At 40.8% G+C, this 18,528-nt stretch overlaps 1 protein-coding gene across 1 annotated transcript in view; it reads right to left on the bottom strand.

Annotated features, from left to right (window-relative positions):
- Nucleotides 1-8,868: 8,868 nt before the first annotated feature.
- The window catches only part of PTCHD1 (patched domain containing 1), a gene marked incomplete at its 5' end in the record, with an annotated part of 21,535 nt that continues 11,875 nt past the window's right edge, over nucleotides 8,869-18,528 (bottom strand). Inside the window, one exon of the mRNA XM_009070336.1 lies at nucleotides 8,869-11,779. Coding sequence (XP_009068584.1) covers nucleotides 10,128-11,779 — 1,652 coding nt within the window. The remainder of the gene's footprint in view (nucleotides 11,780-18,528) is intronic.

An 18,528-nucleotide genomic window follows, 5' to 3' on the forward strand; every position in this document is an offset into this window, starting at 1 on the left:
GGGATATAAGCCGGGGTTTGGACCAGCACAGGTAGCCTTTTGCCTGCTGGATTCCCAGAGGACAAGAGCTGCTGCTGGACCTTCAGGAGAGGAGCAGATCTGCGGGATCACTGCTCCAGCAAAGCCATTGCTCCAGGAGGACTGCAGCTACCATTTTAATCGGACTACTACTAACACCCTGACTGACAGGGTGTCAGGTTACTTTCTGACTCTGTCAGGTTATTTTTCGTACTGTTGCATTTGTTGTTGTTTTTGTTGTGTTGTTCATATTAAATTGTACTTCTGACTCGGAGTCTCTCACTGGTTTGCTTTCAAACCAGTACACCCGGGTTCCACAGTTTATAGCTCTGTTGGTTGTGGTTGTCAATAATTTAAAGCTCTTACCTTATTTTTGGCCTGGTGCTGGAACAGACCACCTGAAGAGATCTCCAGGGCTGCAAGTACATTTGAGAGTTTTTCTGTGTAGGTTTTTATGGAGCTCTCTACAATAAATTTAGGCATTTCTCATCTGAGTTAACTTTTTGTCTCCCTTGACATTGCAGTTTCCAATATGTATTTGTCATTTCTACCTGTGAAATGTTCTCCATGAATTTATTATTTGCTTCTCACTCCAAACATTTTGTATTCTGAGATCTTGGCTTTTGAAGCACATGCTGGGCAAAAAAAATGGAACTCACTGATGCTAGCAATCCTTTCCATAATTCTGAAGTCATATCTCAGCTCCACATTTCCCCTTCTAAGCCAAATTCTTTTAACCTATTCCTGTAAATTAGATTGTTCAGGCTTGGTGTCACCACCAACTGAGTCAAGAACTCTTCCTTTGATGGAGAGGTTGAGAGAGTGCTGAATGAGCAGTTTAAATGGTATTCTCCCTCTCTTTACTCTCCCCATTTCTGCAACTTCTGTATTATAAATCTGCTGCATAACATCCACACAGATGGTGATATTAAATATAATACGATGTCCTGACACTGAGCTTTGAATGCTTCTCCTTGCTAGATCTAATTATGTCACAGGTATATATCAGAGGCATGTCAGATCAGCAAAATGTTGTTGGCTTTTCTGTAACAGCTGTTGTAGCCACCCTTCCAGTAAGATGCAACCTATTGACAGAAATGGCTCCCATCAGAGTGCCTGATGAGCAGGAATAAGCCTGAAATTATAATGTGGCCACTGGAGCCAACACCAGGAGAGGCTTGGTAGAATGCTACCCGTCGTGCAAAGAGGAGTTCGATATACCAATTGGTAAAACTGTCAATAGACAAGGCTGGAACAGCTTGCAATGGCATGTTGAGAGGAAAGAAGAGAGAAATTCAATTGCAGATGGATGTTCTTGACTCAGGAATCACCTTAAGAAAGCTGGCATTTCCCACTTCTTGCTGTAGGTAATGTGCCTGAGGGCTCACTTTGTCCAGAAAGAAAATTGATTGCATCTTCAAAAGGAAAGAAAAGAAATCCTTCCAACACACAAGTATTTTATCAGAAAGGTATGGCTATTTCAGGAACATTACAGTCAGCTGCTCTTCTCTAAGTAAGAGTTGCAGTAAAATGAAGAGTAAGGGTCAATTTGTCATTTCTCAGTAAATTATGAGACAGAATCCATCTGACTGATCTCTTTTTCTGTATGATATTGTTCATGCTAACATCTCCAGGTCTTGGATCCAGATTAGATTGTGAATGATATCCACCTTTTATTCCAAAGCAATGAGGTACTGAATCTATATTTGAAATTATATAATTAAGTGGCTGTGAATTTTGATTTTCCTTATATGGACAGACCCTATCTTTTATTAGACAGCCTTAATATACATTACAGCTGCCAATCTTACATATGCTCATATAATTTTTCTCCCTTTTCATTCTACCTTCGACCTTCCTTTCCCTTGCAATTCGAAGATTTTATATAATTTCTTTCCTATACTCCTGACACAAGAAACCCTGAGTATTTTCCTTTCTCAACAGCTCTGCATTTCTGCAGCTAGTTCTTTGTTCCTAAACTCCTTACCAGCTTCTCTTGTTGCTCCTCCCCTGCTGATTCATTACTAATTTCAGGACAGCTAAACTATTCTTCCTACCAGCTTTCAACCACATTTCTAGGTTGGCTGTTCCTCCTCTTTATATGAAGCCAACTTGAGTTGGGCGTATAAGAAATGCATAATTGGCATGGGGGTGTATGCACTATATATACATTAGTGGGGCATCTCATTTTTCTGAATATAGCCAACAAGTATAAAATCATTTTTTACTTGTAGCATCGTGGAACAGATTGCTTATTATGAAATACAATCAGTATGTAAGGCATATTTTTTACAAATTGTGTTTTCTGGCATCAGTTTGTTTGTATACATTTAAAATTTTGTTTCCAGCAAACTTCACCTGCACAAATCGGTAATTTCTAGGAAGATAAATGTCATTCTTGCTCAAAAAAGTATGCCTGCTCACAGAACAGAGCATACTTCAGAGGATTAAATGTGGCCAGAAAGAATCAGAATGGAATCTTCTGTCTGCATTTATAACATATGCTATTGTATATAGCCTGGATACCCAGCTAAGGCCTTTAATGTGGTCTTTACATTTCCCTTATGTATATATTTGCAAGTGGACTTTTTTTTTCTGCTGATGGACTGCTAGATGTCTTATTCCCTGGTTCTTTTCTAGCTAGATGTTTGACATATATTTCAGTTATTCTCTGCCAGTAAACTGAAATCAACAAAAAAAAAATCCTGTTTTTCTCAATGAGTTCTATATTGCCATTAACCTTCACCTGTTTAAGTGATATTTAGAGGACGAATGTAAACATGAGCATGCTTCACTCTTTTGGGTCTGCAATGCTACCTAGTTTCTATGTGCAAATTACTTATACAAATAAGGAAATGTGGTATTTTGGAATGAAAATATTCTGATTTGTATGCAGCAGTGTAAAAATTGCATGTGGAATTCAGACATGCTGCTCACAAACGTTTGTTGGGCTCAACTGTATTCCTTGATAACCTAAAAATCAGACTTAACAAGCCTCTATTTTGAAGGTATACATACAGATGAATTTTCAGAATAAAATGTGCTGATTACACATTTGGAAAGCCTGAATTTTGTAAATTAGATCTGTGGAGAATTGCACAGAGGAGCTCTTGCTAACATAAATGAGGCACACCAGTTCCAGTGTGGTGCTTAAATGTAGCCTCTCTTACATTACATTAGCAATTAGAAAAATTGGTGTAATTTGAGTTTCAGTTTCAGACAGAACTTTTGCCAAGTGCTTGTGGATTCTGCATTTAAGGCAATGTGAGAAAGAATGACTGAAAGGGACAAGGCCAGGCGCTCTGACAGGTGACAGGAATTACTATTAAATTGCAGACCCAAACTTCCTATTAAACTAAAGTAGCCCAAAGCCCTTGCCAGCCAAAATCCCACCAGCTCCCGGGCCTGCTATTGTTTGCAGTGACTTGGCCTTGGATCTGGCTCACCTGCTTTTTACAGTAAAGTGAATCATATCTCATTGCTGCAGCCAGGTGTGACAAAGTATCTGTAACTGTCACCCTGGCCGTGGTGGTTTGCTTCTGCATTGATGGGCCTATAGGGGTGCTGCTCCCTTCTTCAAAGCATTAGGGAAAAAGTGAAAATTTGCACTGTGGTTCTGCTGTGCAGCAGCTGTGGTTCTGCTGTGGAGTAGAAGAGATGGGTCTCTCAGTGATGATGGGGCTTCCTAAGTTTGTGGATGCTAAGGTCTTGGTAAGAAAATTTTTAATAGTCATAATTATGTTCAATAGAAATACTTCAGGTCTACCCACCTCCCAGATCTCTGTAGGTCTAGTCCTTGTCTGGGGAGATAACCCTAAGTTATCAAATCAGTGAGATTTTTGCCTTAGCTGTTGATTCACCTGCTCAGCCTAGGGTTCTGCTGTTGGATTGTCTAGGGAACCCCAAGAAAAGGACTTAGATCCCAATAACATAGAAATGAACAGATGTGAAGTGAATGCATTTCCCCTGTGCTTGCTGCTGAGCAGTGTGCAGCCTGGAACAAGAGGGGCTGCTGAAGAAGAAGTGTGCCCTTCAACTTTGGGACACTGCTTGCTCCGTGCTGCAGCAGGTGTCCCTGAACTACTTTACCACCCCACTCTGAGGGAAGTTGGAGAGGACACACATCCTGATTATTTGGGTTAAGCCAGGAAAATCAGTTTGCTATGTTGGTGATGACAAGGGATTTCTGTAGCAGTTTGGGAGCACAGGAAGCAAAGAGAGAGACAGCCATTTTATTTTAGGCTTATGCTGTACAATGAGATTCATTATACAATTTTTCCCCTAAATTAATACAAAAATAGTAAAAATAGGTTAAAAAAAGCCCAAACAAAAACCCCTGACACCTTGCAAGCCATTTATTTGACACACAGATTAAGACTTCTTGAATCTTAAATAACCTAGAACTGTTTATGATGGGTTTTTTTTTCCTTTTCCAAAATTAAAAAAAAAGGTAATGAATTGCAGAACGCCAACGACATCAGAACAATTTGTGCCTAAGAAGTGGCTGCCCCAGGCGCCATGCCAGGACCACAACAGGGCAAGTGGTGGCACATCAGGACATGCTGCTCTGCCCCAACCCATGCACCATGGACAGGATTATGTGTTCAGATCCCCTCCTGGGATACCTTTGCCATCTCTTAAAAATACACACAACAAACAAGAAGTACTCCATTGAGCTTTCCTGTCAGTGGATGGGGCTTATCCCCACCACAATTTGGAGCTAAAGCTCCTTCCCTGTTCTCTAATAAGATTGGACAGGGAGGAAAAGGTTTCCCCTGCCCCTGCACTGAGCTGGGGTCACTATGGGTGCCCTGCAGCAATGGTGCAGTGCCTAGCCATGGGTGGAAGATGCCTCCTACCTTTGAGGAAGGGAAGGGGCTCTCTCCTCTCCCTACCTCCTCCTCCTCAAACCTGTGTGTACCCCAGGAAGGCTTGCTTATTTCAAAATATTTATAAGAAAATAAATGACAAGTAGTTTAAGTGATAAATGTAGGGATAAAGCCATGGAAGAATACTTTGTCCCTACATAGCTAATTGTACAATTTGATTTGTATGGATTGGGGTTTTAACATGCGCAAAGGCAGGGAAGGAAAATGTTCTGGGTATTCTTTCTGACCAAGATCTTCCAAAAAAAGTGGTTTGCCATGGGGCTTGTGCCTTACCATACCAGAACCACGAGGATTCAGCAAAACCCAGCAGTGTTGTCACAACTTGAGGCACATGAGGAGCGAGCCATGCCTGCATGGGAGCTAGTGCACTCTGCAGCCTGTGCACACCCTGGGAACCACCAGGCTGGGCTGGGCTGGGGACAAGGGAAATGGCACCACCACAGCCCCTGGTCTGGCACCCACAGTGCCCATGCCCAGTGCAGTCCCTGCCCCTCCTGCGCTCCCATCCTGCTGCCAGTTCCCGACCACGTCAGAGGAGCTACAGTAATCGAGGTCGACAGCAAACCCATAGCTAACTCCTATTAACCTGGTTTCCCTTCCCTGCATCTCCCTGAACATGCTATCTGCTTTCAAAGTTAACAAACAGGAAAAAACACCACTCTGCTAAGTTGTGAAGTGAGCAGTCCTTCTCCCACAAAACTCACTTGCTTTGTTGGCTCTCACTGTTTTTAAGAGAAGTCAGTCTTCCTTCTGACTCCCCTGATCTCTGCCAAGTTGTGCCAACCACTTTGTTTTGTTTTCCCTTTGAATAAAAATAAAGAAGGTGTTGGCTGAGGTGGGATTTCATGGCTCACAGGAGGACAGTCAGCCTAGAGAAAAGCATTTAGAAGTACACCTTTCAATTTACAGTACATGTTTTACCTGAATTCAGCGCTGGCTCAGAAAGCTTCTGAGAGCAGATGTGAATCCTCTAGTGGCTCAACATAACCTCAGGCCACTTTGGTACTGTTTTCTCTCCAGGTTCATGCAGTTGACCATGATAAGTGTATTTGCTTGCCTTTGGAAAAGAAGTTCTTTTTCTTTGACAGACATGCATTTCTATCAACCTTCCCAGCTCTAATTTTAATCTAACTAGAAAACTTTCACATTTCTGCTTTGGGCAGAAAATTCTGGCTTCATCCATTAATTTCTGTAGTGTAGTTACTCCTGCTATACCAACTTTTCTCTCTTTTTTTCCTCCAGTTAGAATACTTGTAAATTGAAAAAGAACTTGTGCTAAGACATTAGGAATTATGTTACAAGAAAACTGGACTGATCTTGATGGCTGTATGCACATAGGTTGGTTCTTTTCTCCATGCTTACCCTGTAGTAAAAATATACTGTACACCATACCTTAGTGTATGGGAATTTTAAAGTTTGTAGAAGATATGTGCTCAGCAAGCCACAGTCCTAAATAGTCTTGTTAGCCTTAGCTAAAACTCTCACTGTGAGATTTTAGTCAGTGCCTGACAGTGTACAATACTCTGTTCTACCCACTGAGTTTATTAAAAAATTGGGTTATCTATATTACAAACAAAACCACAGTGATACCTGGGCTAAAAATCCACTTAAGAGTATGGAAAAATCTGCTTAAGCCTAGGTAGTCTTCCAAAATGGAAGTTCACCAGTAAGGGTAAAATCTTATGCACAGTTAGCCACTGGGAGTGCTTTGGACTGAGAACAGAGCACAACATCTGCACCTGTTAATCAATCAGCACAGGGAGGACCAATTGACTTTGGTGAAGATAATTGCTCCAGAGAAAAAAGTAGAAGGGGAAGAAGGCCAAAGTGGCTTAGCATAGTCTGAAACCTTGAGAACATGCTGTTTCTGGTTCATGTTGAGGTATTCAAGCTACTTGTAGAGGAGTATTTGGTGCATCTCTCAGACACGTCAGGATTCAGGCAGAAATCTCACGGACCTGGGCAGAGTGCACCTTGGACACTTTCATGGCTTTACCTTGCCAACCCTGGATGTGGGGAGAGGAATGGCAGCTTGAGATGAAACACAGTGAAAAATGTATGCAAGTTGGTTTTGGCTCTGTTCTGGGTTTTCTTTCTTTTGGGGATGCTTCAGTCTCCTGCCTGTCCTGTCCCTGTGAAGACAGGGGCATGGTTCCTCTTCACTGTCCCAGTCCCAGGTGGCTAGCAGGAATTATTTGTTACTGGAGAGGGTAGTAACATGGCACTGGGGGGAACTGCTAGGAGAGGAATCTGCTCTTAAATAGATTTTTAGGAATTGGCCAGACAAACATCCTTCAGAAATGATTTAAATGTTGCTGACACTGCTTAGGGCAAGAGGGTGGGCTGCATGATTTCTTACCCTGCCTTCTGTGGACACCCAAGCTCTTTCTGTGGCACTTTGCCATTGGAGTGCCTCCACATAATTTTTTTCTGACAAGTTTGGTGATAGATTTTATCCTTGGTTGTATCACCTTTCTTGAAGATCTCTGAAGGCCTCACATGCTGAGATTCAGTGAAAGATCTGTGAAAGTACAAGCTTGTCTTTGGACATCTAAAGCCACTCCTGTCTATGCACAGCAATTAGATGTGAAGAGGTTTATGGTAGCTATCATTGTGTCTGGTGCTTGCAAATGATAGCATCAGGGATAGCAGAGGTGTAAAATCAGTGTTTGCAATGTATTCCTCTCTGCAGTGTACAACCAACCTCTTTCACACACATCCCATTTCCAAGAGTCCCACAAGTCAGTAGATTGCTGCTACCAAAAGTGGTTTGTAATTCCTCTGTAACTCTCAACTAATTTGCTAATGCCCTCACAAGTTTAAAAGCCACTGCAGCTGCCTGTTGAACAGCCAGGAGATAGGGTGACTGTTATTTAAGTGACATAGTGACCGTTACAGAAAATCTAGTGAAATATATTTAAGGAGTGACTTTTGGCTGGAAAACACAGCCCCAAGCCTGAGTCTGAAGAAAACAGGGGAAACAGGTCTTTTTCCTAGCCTTACATTCATTTGGCTGTCTTCAAGGTGTCCACCTGGGTTCTGCCAAGGCTGAAGTTGTTGTTACAGCTTCCCAGCTGCTACTGCAGCAACTGTTGTTTATTCAAGCAAAGAGCCTGTGCATTCCTGGACACAGCTTCCTTTCTTCTGGTCAGAGAAAGGACTTATCCAGGGGAAAGTAAATGTAGCCAGCTGCACCGCTGACTTGTTTTGCTAGTGAGCATGTAACATTTTGCTTCAGGGCAAAATATCTGGTTATCTTATTTTCTGCTAGGAAGGATGCTTCAGAAGTATCTCTTTGCTTGAAAATTAATATTCACTAGGCAGCATTTGTGGGTTTTGCACAGGGCATTTTGGGGTCACTGGGACTGGATGCTACAGAGGTGTTTCATGCAATAAAGCACTCTGGGTTTGTGACCACAGATGTTCTAATGACCATACAGGTACCACAGGAACCTTCCGAGCCACAGTGCTCCCAGTTGTCTGAGCCCCATGGTTCCTGCACTATCCCTTCCTCTCCAGATACTATCATGGAAGCAAATGCTGTGCCAAGTGCTGAAAACTTTTCAAGTACTCTTACTTTCTGGACAAGCTGCAAAAAGGAGTCTGGCTGCAATACATTCATCTTGCACCACAAAGCAACAGTCCATATATTCATGAGACAACCCGACACACCAGCCAGCTTCCTGCTACTGGGTTTTCAAAGGCAATGTATAGTCAGAATACTCTCAGCAAAACCTACAGAATCGGCTTACATATCCCCACTGGGGTTCAACCACATGATAAAACCTTACAGTAATGAGCCTGTCGCTCTTAAGGGTGGAGGGGGCGGAGAAGGATAGAGATGCTGCTTTATCTGTATTACTCCACATCACAGATGCTGACAGAATTATTGGTTTAGAACTCACAGCTCCAAAAAGACTCAGTAATGTAATCTTTTAAAGTTTTTTTTCTCTCAGATGTGATGTTTTCAATAGGCCCTTTAGATATGGGCTCTTTGGGGACGTTGTTAAACTTGCTGCTGCTAAACTGCAGTCCCAACCTTCGGTCTGTTCCACACAACCCTCATGGTATACTGTCTCCTGGAAGAGCCCATAGCTGCAAGGCCTATTGCTTTACAGGTACTCTAGGAAGATTGAGGGATTAAGTTATACATTATGTAAAACTACCCACTAATCCTCTTAGTGTGCATTACCAGTGAATGGCCTGAAATAGGCTCTCACTAAAAGAGCCCTAACATTCACTTTCTTGATGACATTTTAGTATTTGAGGTTTGTATCATGGATTTTGGTGCTGAAATATTCAGTACACCATCTTCTGTCTGCTGCTAGATCCACTCACATGTCTTGGTAGAGTGCTAACAAAATTACAGTTGGTAAAGCAGATTACATGTTTAACTAGTAGCGAGACATGTATAAAATAGAATTATATATTTTCTAGAGTGACAGAGTCACCTGGATTTTTTTTACTTTTTTGTTCTTTTTTTTTGGCTTTTTTTTGGTTTTTATAAGAAAAAGAAACAGCTATAAAACCATGATTAAAAATGTTACAAGGGATGATTTCCATTTTAAAATAATGACATTTTTAGAAAAAAAAAAAAAAGTGATTTATAACATAAAAGTGTTTGGAAAGCATTTGGTTGCTGTGTACTGCCTTCTTTCCCAGTACAGTTTGCTATCTTTTATATAGTCTTGCATAAATGTTTAGATTAGGGGAGAAAAGAAAAATTAAATGTGATGGCTAAGACTTATAACAGCTGACTCACTGACTTGAGTTATTGCTGTGCAGAAAGTTTGTAAAGCCTTTACATCCAGCGAACATTTAGTGCTACTTCAGCCTTGACAGTTGACCTTTCAATATGGTTTGGTTTAGCCACAATAATTGCCGCATCTGCAGTACAGGTGATGCAGATGGCTGCTTAGGAACCCAACTTCTCTCATTAGATCTTACTTCATGCATCTAAAATTCAACCCCTCTGTGCATGTGTGTGCAAATTCTCTCACATTACCTGTTATACGAACTGAGCAAGGTACAATCCCCCAGCTCTTTTTTTCTAAAATTTATTTTCAATTTCTCCCACAATTTTGAATCTTCTTGGATTTAGCTTAGAGAAGGGAGGGAAAACCTCCAAACTCCTTTTTCTCCCCAGATATTTAGTCAGTACTGTGTTGTGGGTTTTTTTCTCAGTAAGACCTAGTGTAAAAAAGCAACCAACAAATCAAGTTAGACTGTTGTAATTTGGTCAACCACTCGGGTGCTATCCATATCCACCATTTCAACACACTCTATCTCCTCACGGTTTTCAGGATTCTTCTCTTTCCTCTTCTTCTTGGATGGTGGCAGGAAAGTCAGTATCACAGGTAAAATGGCAAAGCAGTGAAAGAAGGTGACTAATGCTATTAAAAACAAGCACCTGAACAGTGTACGGGTCAGATTTGAAGGCACAGCTGCAAGAGGAATCAGACCAACAATATAGCAGAGGTAGCTCTGCAAAATAGCTACCCCATGCACTTCCAGGGCATTTTTCACCCATTTAGTTCTTGTGAACTCTTTGCCCAGGACAAAGGTTGATAACAGTGGAGCACAGTTGTCAATTGTATAATTAATTCCGTAAATTAAGCACAACACAGAAATACAATCTAGTTCCACTTTCCACAAGGTCATAAAACCTATAACTCCAAATTCAACTGAGGCAACAGTTAGAGTGAGCCAGACATTGATCAGAGAGTCTGCCACCAGGAATGCAGAGAAGAAGAGCAGAAATAAAGCACTAATGCAGGAGTTTTGTAAGGGGGCTCCCACTGAAGAGGCATAACGATCCATGTACACAAATGATGGATTGAAAACGATGAATTTCACCTTGGAGGTGAGAGAGAGCTTCCTCAGGGTCTCCAGGAGGTCATAAAGTTCTTCCCTCTTGGTTTCCATTGTCTTGGCCACCAAGAACATCCTGGAGGCCACAACATCAACTTCGTTGTTGTACTTCTTGGAAAAGATGATATCCTCTGAAAAATGGGCAAATTGAGGGGTCTTCAGGAAGGAGTTCCTCAGCATATCAGTGAAATTCTTCTTGGGCAATCCGGTAGATATGTTGAGTTTCCTAAGGTAATTTAAGTAGCTTTCGAACCAAGATATCCTCACAAAGCCCTTGGTATACTCCAGCACATCCTCCTGGACACTGGTGTTCCAATACTCAATTGACTCGTAGATATAGAACCCAATCACTGGGCTGTAGTTACTGAAATATTTCTGCTGGGCAGTCGTATACTCAATGGTCCGTGTCGCAGTCGCTACGATGTTGCTCAGGTCTGACCCTTCACTGACCTGCAGGTAGCCCATTAAGGCAAAGGAAATATAAACAAGGTAAAAGAGAACTACAAAAGGCTTGACATAAGTGTTTGTTATCCAGTCACAATAATAGCGTTTCAGGAACCACACCAAAAGATGACTCTCGTAAGTGTTCGTTTCCTCTGAATCATCTGTGTCTTCGCTGAATTTGGCTGTCAGAAGAAACCTATACCATGCAGGCTTCTCTTGCAATACCTCTGGCTTTGGTACCTTTCTGCAGAAGATACTATGCTGGTAATTGTTTTCTATGTAGCCAGTAAACACCAGGCTGGAACCATAAAAGGAGAGTACATAGAGGTAGTTGAAGAAAATTGCAATACAGGAATTGCAGCAGAAAATTCTGGCTGCTTCAATGTTAGTGAAGGGACTGGCACCTATTCCAAAAGTGACCAGGTACATGGCAGTGGTGAGAGAAAACGAGAGCATGGAGTCTGCAAATACAGCTGCAGTCCTCTCTTTAACATGTTGGTCTTCTCTAGTTTTTCTCCAGGAGGACAACATTTCAAAAGTCCCATATAACCCATGACCTACAATAGAGAACAAAGTGAGTGTTTAAAGTAGTTGTATCAATACATGGAAAACTGTAATGTGGACACACTAAAAGACTCAAAGGAGACACAGCTGGCTGTTATCAGTGCTTGAAGCAAACATCCTGCAGAAGAGAGAAATGATTATGGAGGTGTAAGCCACAGGAATGTGTTCGCTACCTGACTTGCAAACCTTACTGCCAGAGCTTGAGGAGAGTTCTGCATCGCTGGCACAGGATTTATGGGTTAAAGAATAAGTTTGTTTTTTTTCTGGTTGGCTGTTTAATTTCATTATTTTGGAGTGCCTGTGATGGAAGATGCTTTCGTATTAGTTTTCCTGGTGATGGTACCTGACCTGTGGTGAAAACAAAGAAATACGACCTTGAAGTGCCCATGCTGGAAGCAGAGCATTAGTTGGCTGCTTTGCAGAAAACCTGTAAAAAATGAAAATCCCATATAAGATGAAAATTGTCAATTAAATCAGTCACCGACTTCTTCGCTTCCAATACAAATTTTCAGTCAGGAAAAAGAAATCCTAGAAATGCAACAAAAAAAAAGCACAAATAAATTTTAGAGATGCAAAGTGGTAGAACTGATATAGAACTGCTTAATGCATTGGTCTTCCTTACATACCTAAGGGCTTGTAAAACCAAATGTGGCCCTATTTTTCTTGGCAATACCTATAATTTGTAATGTATTTATTTGACTTTTAAAATGGATATGCCATTCATGAAAAGACATAAATCCTGTGTTTAACTCCGAAGTGTAGCTAAATCAGGAAACTACATGGTTTTGCCTTAATCCCTGGTTAGTGATCTTCCTCTTAGTTTCTGGTTTGTGACTGATAGCCACGATGCGTTTGGAGGACACAAGACCTCTGCTTTCTCACAGTGGATCTGAGCTGGCAATGCAGCCATTGACCAGCTACCAGGTGAGACAGGCTGAGGTAAAAGTAGGTTGATGATTTACAAAGATGAACAGAGCATAGTCTTTGTATCACACCCAAAATGCAAGACTTCAAAATTTTCTTATAATAATTAATATAATGTTCATCTTTACTTAACAGATCCTTTCCATCTAGTCCCACCCTCTTTGCTGCCTTTTAATTCCTACTCCTCCTTATTCTTTTGCTGATTCTGCTGTCCCATGTCTACCTCTCTGGTCTGCTCTTGCATTATCTCCAGAAATTCATGAAAGACAGTCCACTGTATTCTGCTCTACCATTCCCTGATAACACTAGATAAAACAATCAGTACTAAAGTAGATGCTGATAACACTGAAGTGCAATCACTGGACTTTTGAAGCTGATGCTCCAGTCAGGGAGGTCAAGGTAATTCACAGATCTCTCTTAGAATTTCAGGCTATCTGCAGAGCACTAAAATTGCTGTATCAGCTCTGTTCTCTCCACCTTTAGGCAATTATCACTTTTGCTACAAAAGCTATAAATATCCCTCAAGAACCCCCCAAACAAATGAGGTATTCTGAAGAACTGGAACATCACAAGGTAAATTAGGGGGGTTGAAACTAGATGATCTCGAAGGTTCCTTCCAACTCAAACCATTCTATGATTCTATGAGTCTATGATCATGTTTATTTTTAAATGCCTCATACAGGCTAAATATTTAACTAACTTGACAAAATAATCCTTTTGTGGTCAGCACTTTTTACTGTAGGGGCAGTTGTAGCTGACTATCTCCATCCTTCCTGAAATCTATATTTTAACAGACAGCAGAGCTGGTCACCCTGTAATGCTGAAAAGAATAGGTATGGGGTATTTTATAAAGAAATCACAATACAGAGCTCATAAGACAAGATACTAGGACAGCTGGTGTATCTCCTTATCACCAGATATTTAGTGTAACAGACTCTGCGCTCTCATGTGTTATCAGATATTTTACCTATTTTGTTATTTAGAGTCATGGCATGGACCTTGAATGTCCAATTTGTAGCAACATTATGGTCCTGGTTTTGGCATTCATCTTAATTTTCCCAAACAATGTTTTACAGCTGCTTTCAGAGGCCAGGTCAAGACTGTCAATTTGATAACTAGCACTGTGCCCCCTTTTAAAACTAATGGGGAATACTGGAACTCCCCAGACATAAAATCAGGCAAAAAGCACAATCAGTGACTGGCACCCTGTTGCTAATTATGCTTCAAATAGTTATGTTCTAGGCTCAGCAGGGAAAGCTATTAAGCTTGCTTTCAGTGTGTTCTTTGTAAAGACAGACTGACCTTTATTTAAATGTAACTGATCACTTGCCAAAGCAGGGAGTGAGAGGTTTAATCCATTTATGGCTCCCATAAGTCCTGCAGACAGGCTCGTCTGAGAATTTCACATGGCATCATACACATTAGCTTTGAGTGAGCAAAACAGAATAAAATGAGGTCATTGAATATTACAAATTACGTCCATGGTGAGCTTTAGCTATAGCATGTTTTTGCAAGAAACCCCACATTTCAGCGTTAATAGGCTCTTGCCTAAAAATACTCAAATAGCCATTTTAATTTGGAAAGCCTTTGACTCTGCAACAAGAGAACAACATTAGAGCTAGTTAAATATGATGCTGAGCATGACTTTTTAACAGGTGTAAGATTTTGGATAATGTCTGATTACATGACTTCTGATACCACATACTTTCTTTAAGTAGAAAACATAAAACCACAATTGCTCTTACATAATCTTCAAGACGACCCTAAAATGGAATCTGATTTAGAGAACTGCTCAAGTAAATGCATGAAGAGGCGTCACCACATGTGCTCCACACAGCCAAGAGAAAAATATTTGGATACTCTTCTATTTTAGGATAGGTTCCTTTTGTTGTTTGCTACACAATCTGTGTGCTAGGAACTGGTATTTTCCTTCAGTTGTACAGTTTGTGACTGCTCTGTCCAATTGTATAAAAGCTATGAATTATCATTTACCTTTAGGAGGACACGCCTAAATGACAAACTTGCACACTTTTTGTATCAGTGGCACTACTGACCTGATCCAGTATCCTCTGAGAAAAAGATTAAGCCCAAATTCATGCACAAATTAGGCATGGCAGTCAAGAGATTAGCTGTATTTAGCTAGGATGGGATTTACCTAACCTAATTTACTCCTCTAAATACTGACTGTAAACACAACTTGGGGTAACAATCTCCAACACTGCTTAGCTCACTGATGTTCATATAAGTCTAACCCACAGAGATTAGAGCAGATATCTCCATGGAAGCATTTTGTGAGAATTTCTTTCACTTTTCTGTCATTTCAGGGTTTCCATTTTTTGCATCCCTAACCAATTTGCACCAATTACCTCTATTTCTCTCTCTGGTGCTATGTCTAGTCTATAAAATATTAATGAGAAAAAGGCATTTTTTTCCTTGCAAATAAATTCTGTAATTTCTTTAACTAATTTTCCTTTTTTAATAGAGATTTAGCCACAGATCTGTAATCATTTAGAGCAATCTGTTCATTATTCACGGTCATTCAGTAAATAATAAACATGAACTAAACCAGCTAATGGGCTACTGGAGATCTTTTCCTGTTGACATTTGCTATTATGATTCACTGGTTGTGCCCTACAGTCAGGCTGTACAATCATGAGCTAAGAAGAAGGAGTACACAGAAAGACAGGATTTTTTAAAGAAAAAGAGGTTCTGAAGGGGCAAAGGACAATGCAAAAGAGATAGAAGAAAGGTATTGAACAAAATGGGAATAAAACCTTTTTTTCTCATTCTCTTTTTCTGCTGTTTTGCATTTAGGAGACACTCCTACCATGTCTTGGATGACTGAGAACAGATGTCCTGGCTTTTGTAGCCAAAGAAAATAAAGAAGATAGTTACTGTTAATTCTGAGGAGCTTACATTTTTATGGGCTGAGGTGGGCTACCTTTAATTTTAGAACCTAATAATAATAAAAGCAATAAAACCAATAAATCATGTCTAGCCTTAAATACAGGACTTTTATGACTAGCCTGAAAATGCTATAAAAAGTTTCATTTGCCTCCTTCAGAATCAAGTCCTGTAATTACACATGCTCTGCAAAATCAATGCAGAGGGTGCGTGAGAGAAAAAAAGCACTTGTAGGAAGTTGTGAAAACTAAAGCAAAATTCTCTGTTCCTTAAAATGATCAAATTATTTACTTCACTTTTAAATACTACTTATGTGCAGGCGCTGAAACTGTTCTTTTCAGCACTATTTTAAAACCTCAAAAAAGAAATGCATCCTTTCCCCTGTTAAGTGGTTGTTCAAGCAAGAGCCTTTATGAAAGGGCATTGGCAGCCCAGGCTTAAAGTTGGCTCTGCTCCTACCTGGCAAACAGCAAGACTGAAGCAGAGAGGGGTGAAGAAATTTAAGCAGCCCCAGAGCTTGTGAGAGGGCAGTGAAGTGACCTCCTGGTCACTGGAGTCACAGACCAGCTCTCTATTCACTTGGCTTAATTGCTTCCCTGAAACAAGGGCTGCTGTCTGCTTTGGTTGTTTAAAGACTAAGGGATATGTTCAATTTTGCACTAAAATCACATGAAGTTTTGATCTTACCATGATAAGATGAGGTTTGGGTATTCAAACAGACTTCTTCTGTAAGAGAAATTAAGGGGAATGACTGAGAACAAGGTTTTGGTTCCTCTTTTTGCAGTTTTATCCATCTATGAAAGCAGAGAATAATAGTACACTGCAGGTCTCATTTTTTGTCCTTACTGTTTTGAAGGTTGTATGTCTCTGTGTGTGTTTGATACTTGAGTAAAATCTCTCTGAATAAAGTACCACTTACAGGTTGTGAAGTTCCAGCCTTCTGTGTGGAAGGTTGCATTTCAGGGGTAATCAATTTTATTCATCCCATTTTAACAGAGAGGCTCACAAAACGCTAATAATGATTGATCTCCACCTTGGTGAGGCTGAATGCTGCACTAGTACATATGTTGTCCATTAACTGCCAGAATGAAGACCAAAAAAGCATCAAACTGTCTTCCTAAGCAGGCAGACCTCTTCAGTGGCAGAGCTGGGTTATTTCTCCCTTCTCAGGCATTGCTTCCCCTCCCCTACTAAAGTTTGCTGCTCCCATATGGCTACTGATTCACCTGTTTTAGTCTAAATTGGACTAAAGGAAGGCTGGGATTAGAAAGCAGCGTTTTTTGTTTTTTTGAGGGTTCCTTTTTAAACTGAAATCTTTTCCTGATGCTGACGGCACAAAAGATTGGCTGAAATGGGGACTGAGTCATGGTAGGATATATAGGAGCCTTGTAAACTGGGTAGGTAAAAATTTGAAGTGGAAGCATGCTCTGATGGAATTAGTGAAGTTAAGTCTGGATTTTGATTTAGGATTTTTGCTCGTATTGTAATGGCTGCATCCCTGTAACGCTATCAGTTCAGCTGGACGAATGCTGTCCCACTGAGGTTGATATAAATCACCCCACTGAATAGGAGCACTTGTCTGCAAGAGGAATTTAGTGTGCGGTGAAAAAGGGTGTGAATGTACAGAGGGCAAGCTATGTTGCATCAGCTTTCTTTGTGGGTATCTGTGAAGCACAGCTTGATTCACATTCAAAGTGGAATGAAATATCATCTGCAGAGACAAACACCGGGTGAATTAACATGAAATAGCTAGGATGCTGTAAATTCATATCCCAGTTTGCTGCCAATGCAGGCAAGGTCTCAGGAACTGTACTTGTGCAAAAATAGTACACGGGAGATCAAAATCATATCGCAGGAATTGCCCTTTCCAAAACGGTACCTGCAATAACATATGATATAATGAAGGTGCAATGAATTTTCCACGCTGACAGCATTAAAAATAACAATGTACACTGCTAAACTCTAGGACTGCCTTCCACAGTAATGTCAACAAAGAGGCTGAGATAATTTCCCCCTGCTGACTTATATTTTCCAGCTAGATCAGTGAGCTCATCAGCTCCCATCTTCTGACAAGCCAAGTGAAACTGCTAATCCGGACTCCCTTTGTCACAGGAGTTGCAATCAACCAGTTGTCGACTAAATACCCAACCTGCCTCATGTGGCCTCTCCCAGCAGGCACGATTTCAACTCAGAACATACAGCACGTTCGAAGCGCTACTGAATATGACAGTCAGAGCAAGAATATTTGCATCCAGCTGAAGTAAACATCTGGCTTCATACCCTGTTCTCATGAAAATAATAAAATACTACAGTTAAATGAGACCCTTCACTGTGCAGACAGAATTAGCACCAAGTCTAATTTATACACTTTTCACTGAGCGGATATCAATTTGCTGGCATGTGTTGAGCCAACCAGTTAAAACATCATTAGCATGCTGTTGCAACAAACTGTGGGTTACTCTAAGCAATATCCACCTTTGCAGTCCATAAAAGGTGCTGCAACACCACAGTTCTTCTGAGTGAATGTCAGATCTCAAAGAGGGTGTGTATTGTTGGTCAACCCTCAGTGTGCAGACCTGTCCATCCCAAATATTTCTGTTGACCTGGGAAAATGCACTATGAATGCTACTTGCTTTTCCTATACTTTCTTGAGTGTTTCTGGGAGCTCAGTTCAGAGTTCCTATAAGGTACTCTGATGAGCTGTGTTTCCAGGCAGCAATGTTCGACTCAGAACTGCGCCAAGGGGACTGCAGGCTGTAGACAGTTGAGTAGTCTTCATTTGCAAAGTGACTGAAGTCCCAGCAACCAAAAAGTGCAGCCTGACTTTATTTCATGCCCCTAAGCTCAGGTTCAAAGGCCAAGTAAGCCTGAATGCTATATAAATGATATATAGCATTTATATATATGAAAAAAC

The sequence above is a fragment of the Acanthisitta chloris genome, unplaced genomic scaffold (assembly GCF_000695815.1).
Source record: "Acanthisitta chloris isolate BGI_N310 unplaced genomic scaffold, ASM69581v1 scaffold41322, whole genome shotgun sequence".
Classification (NCBI taxonomy): Eukaryota; Metazoa; Chordata; class Aves; order Passeriformes; family Acanthisittidae; genus Acanthisitta; species Acanthisitta chloris.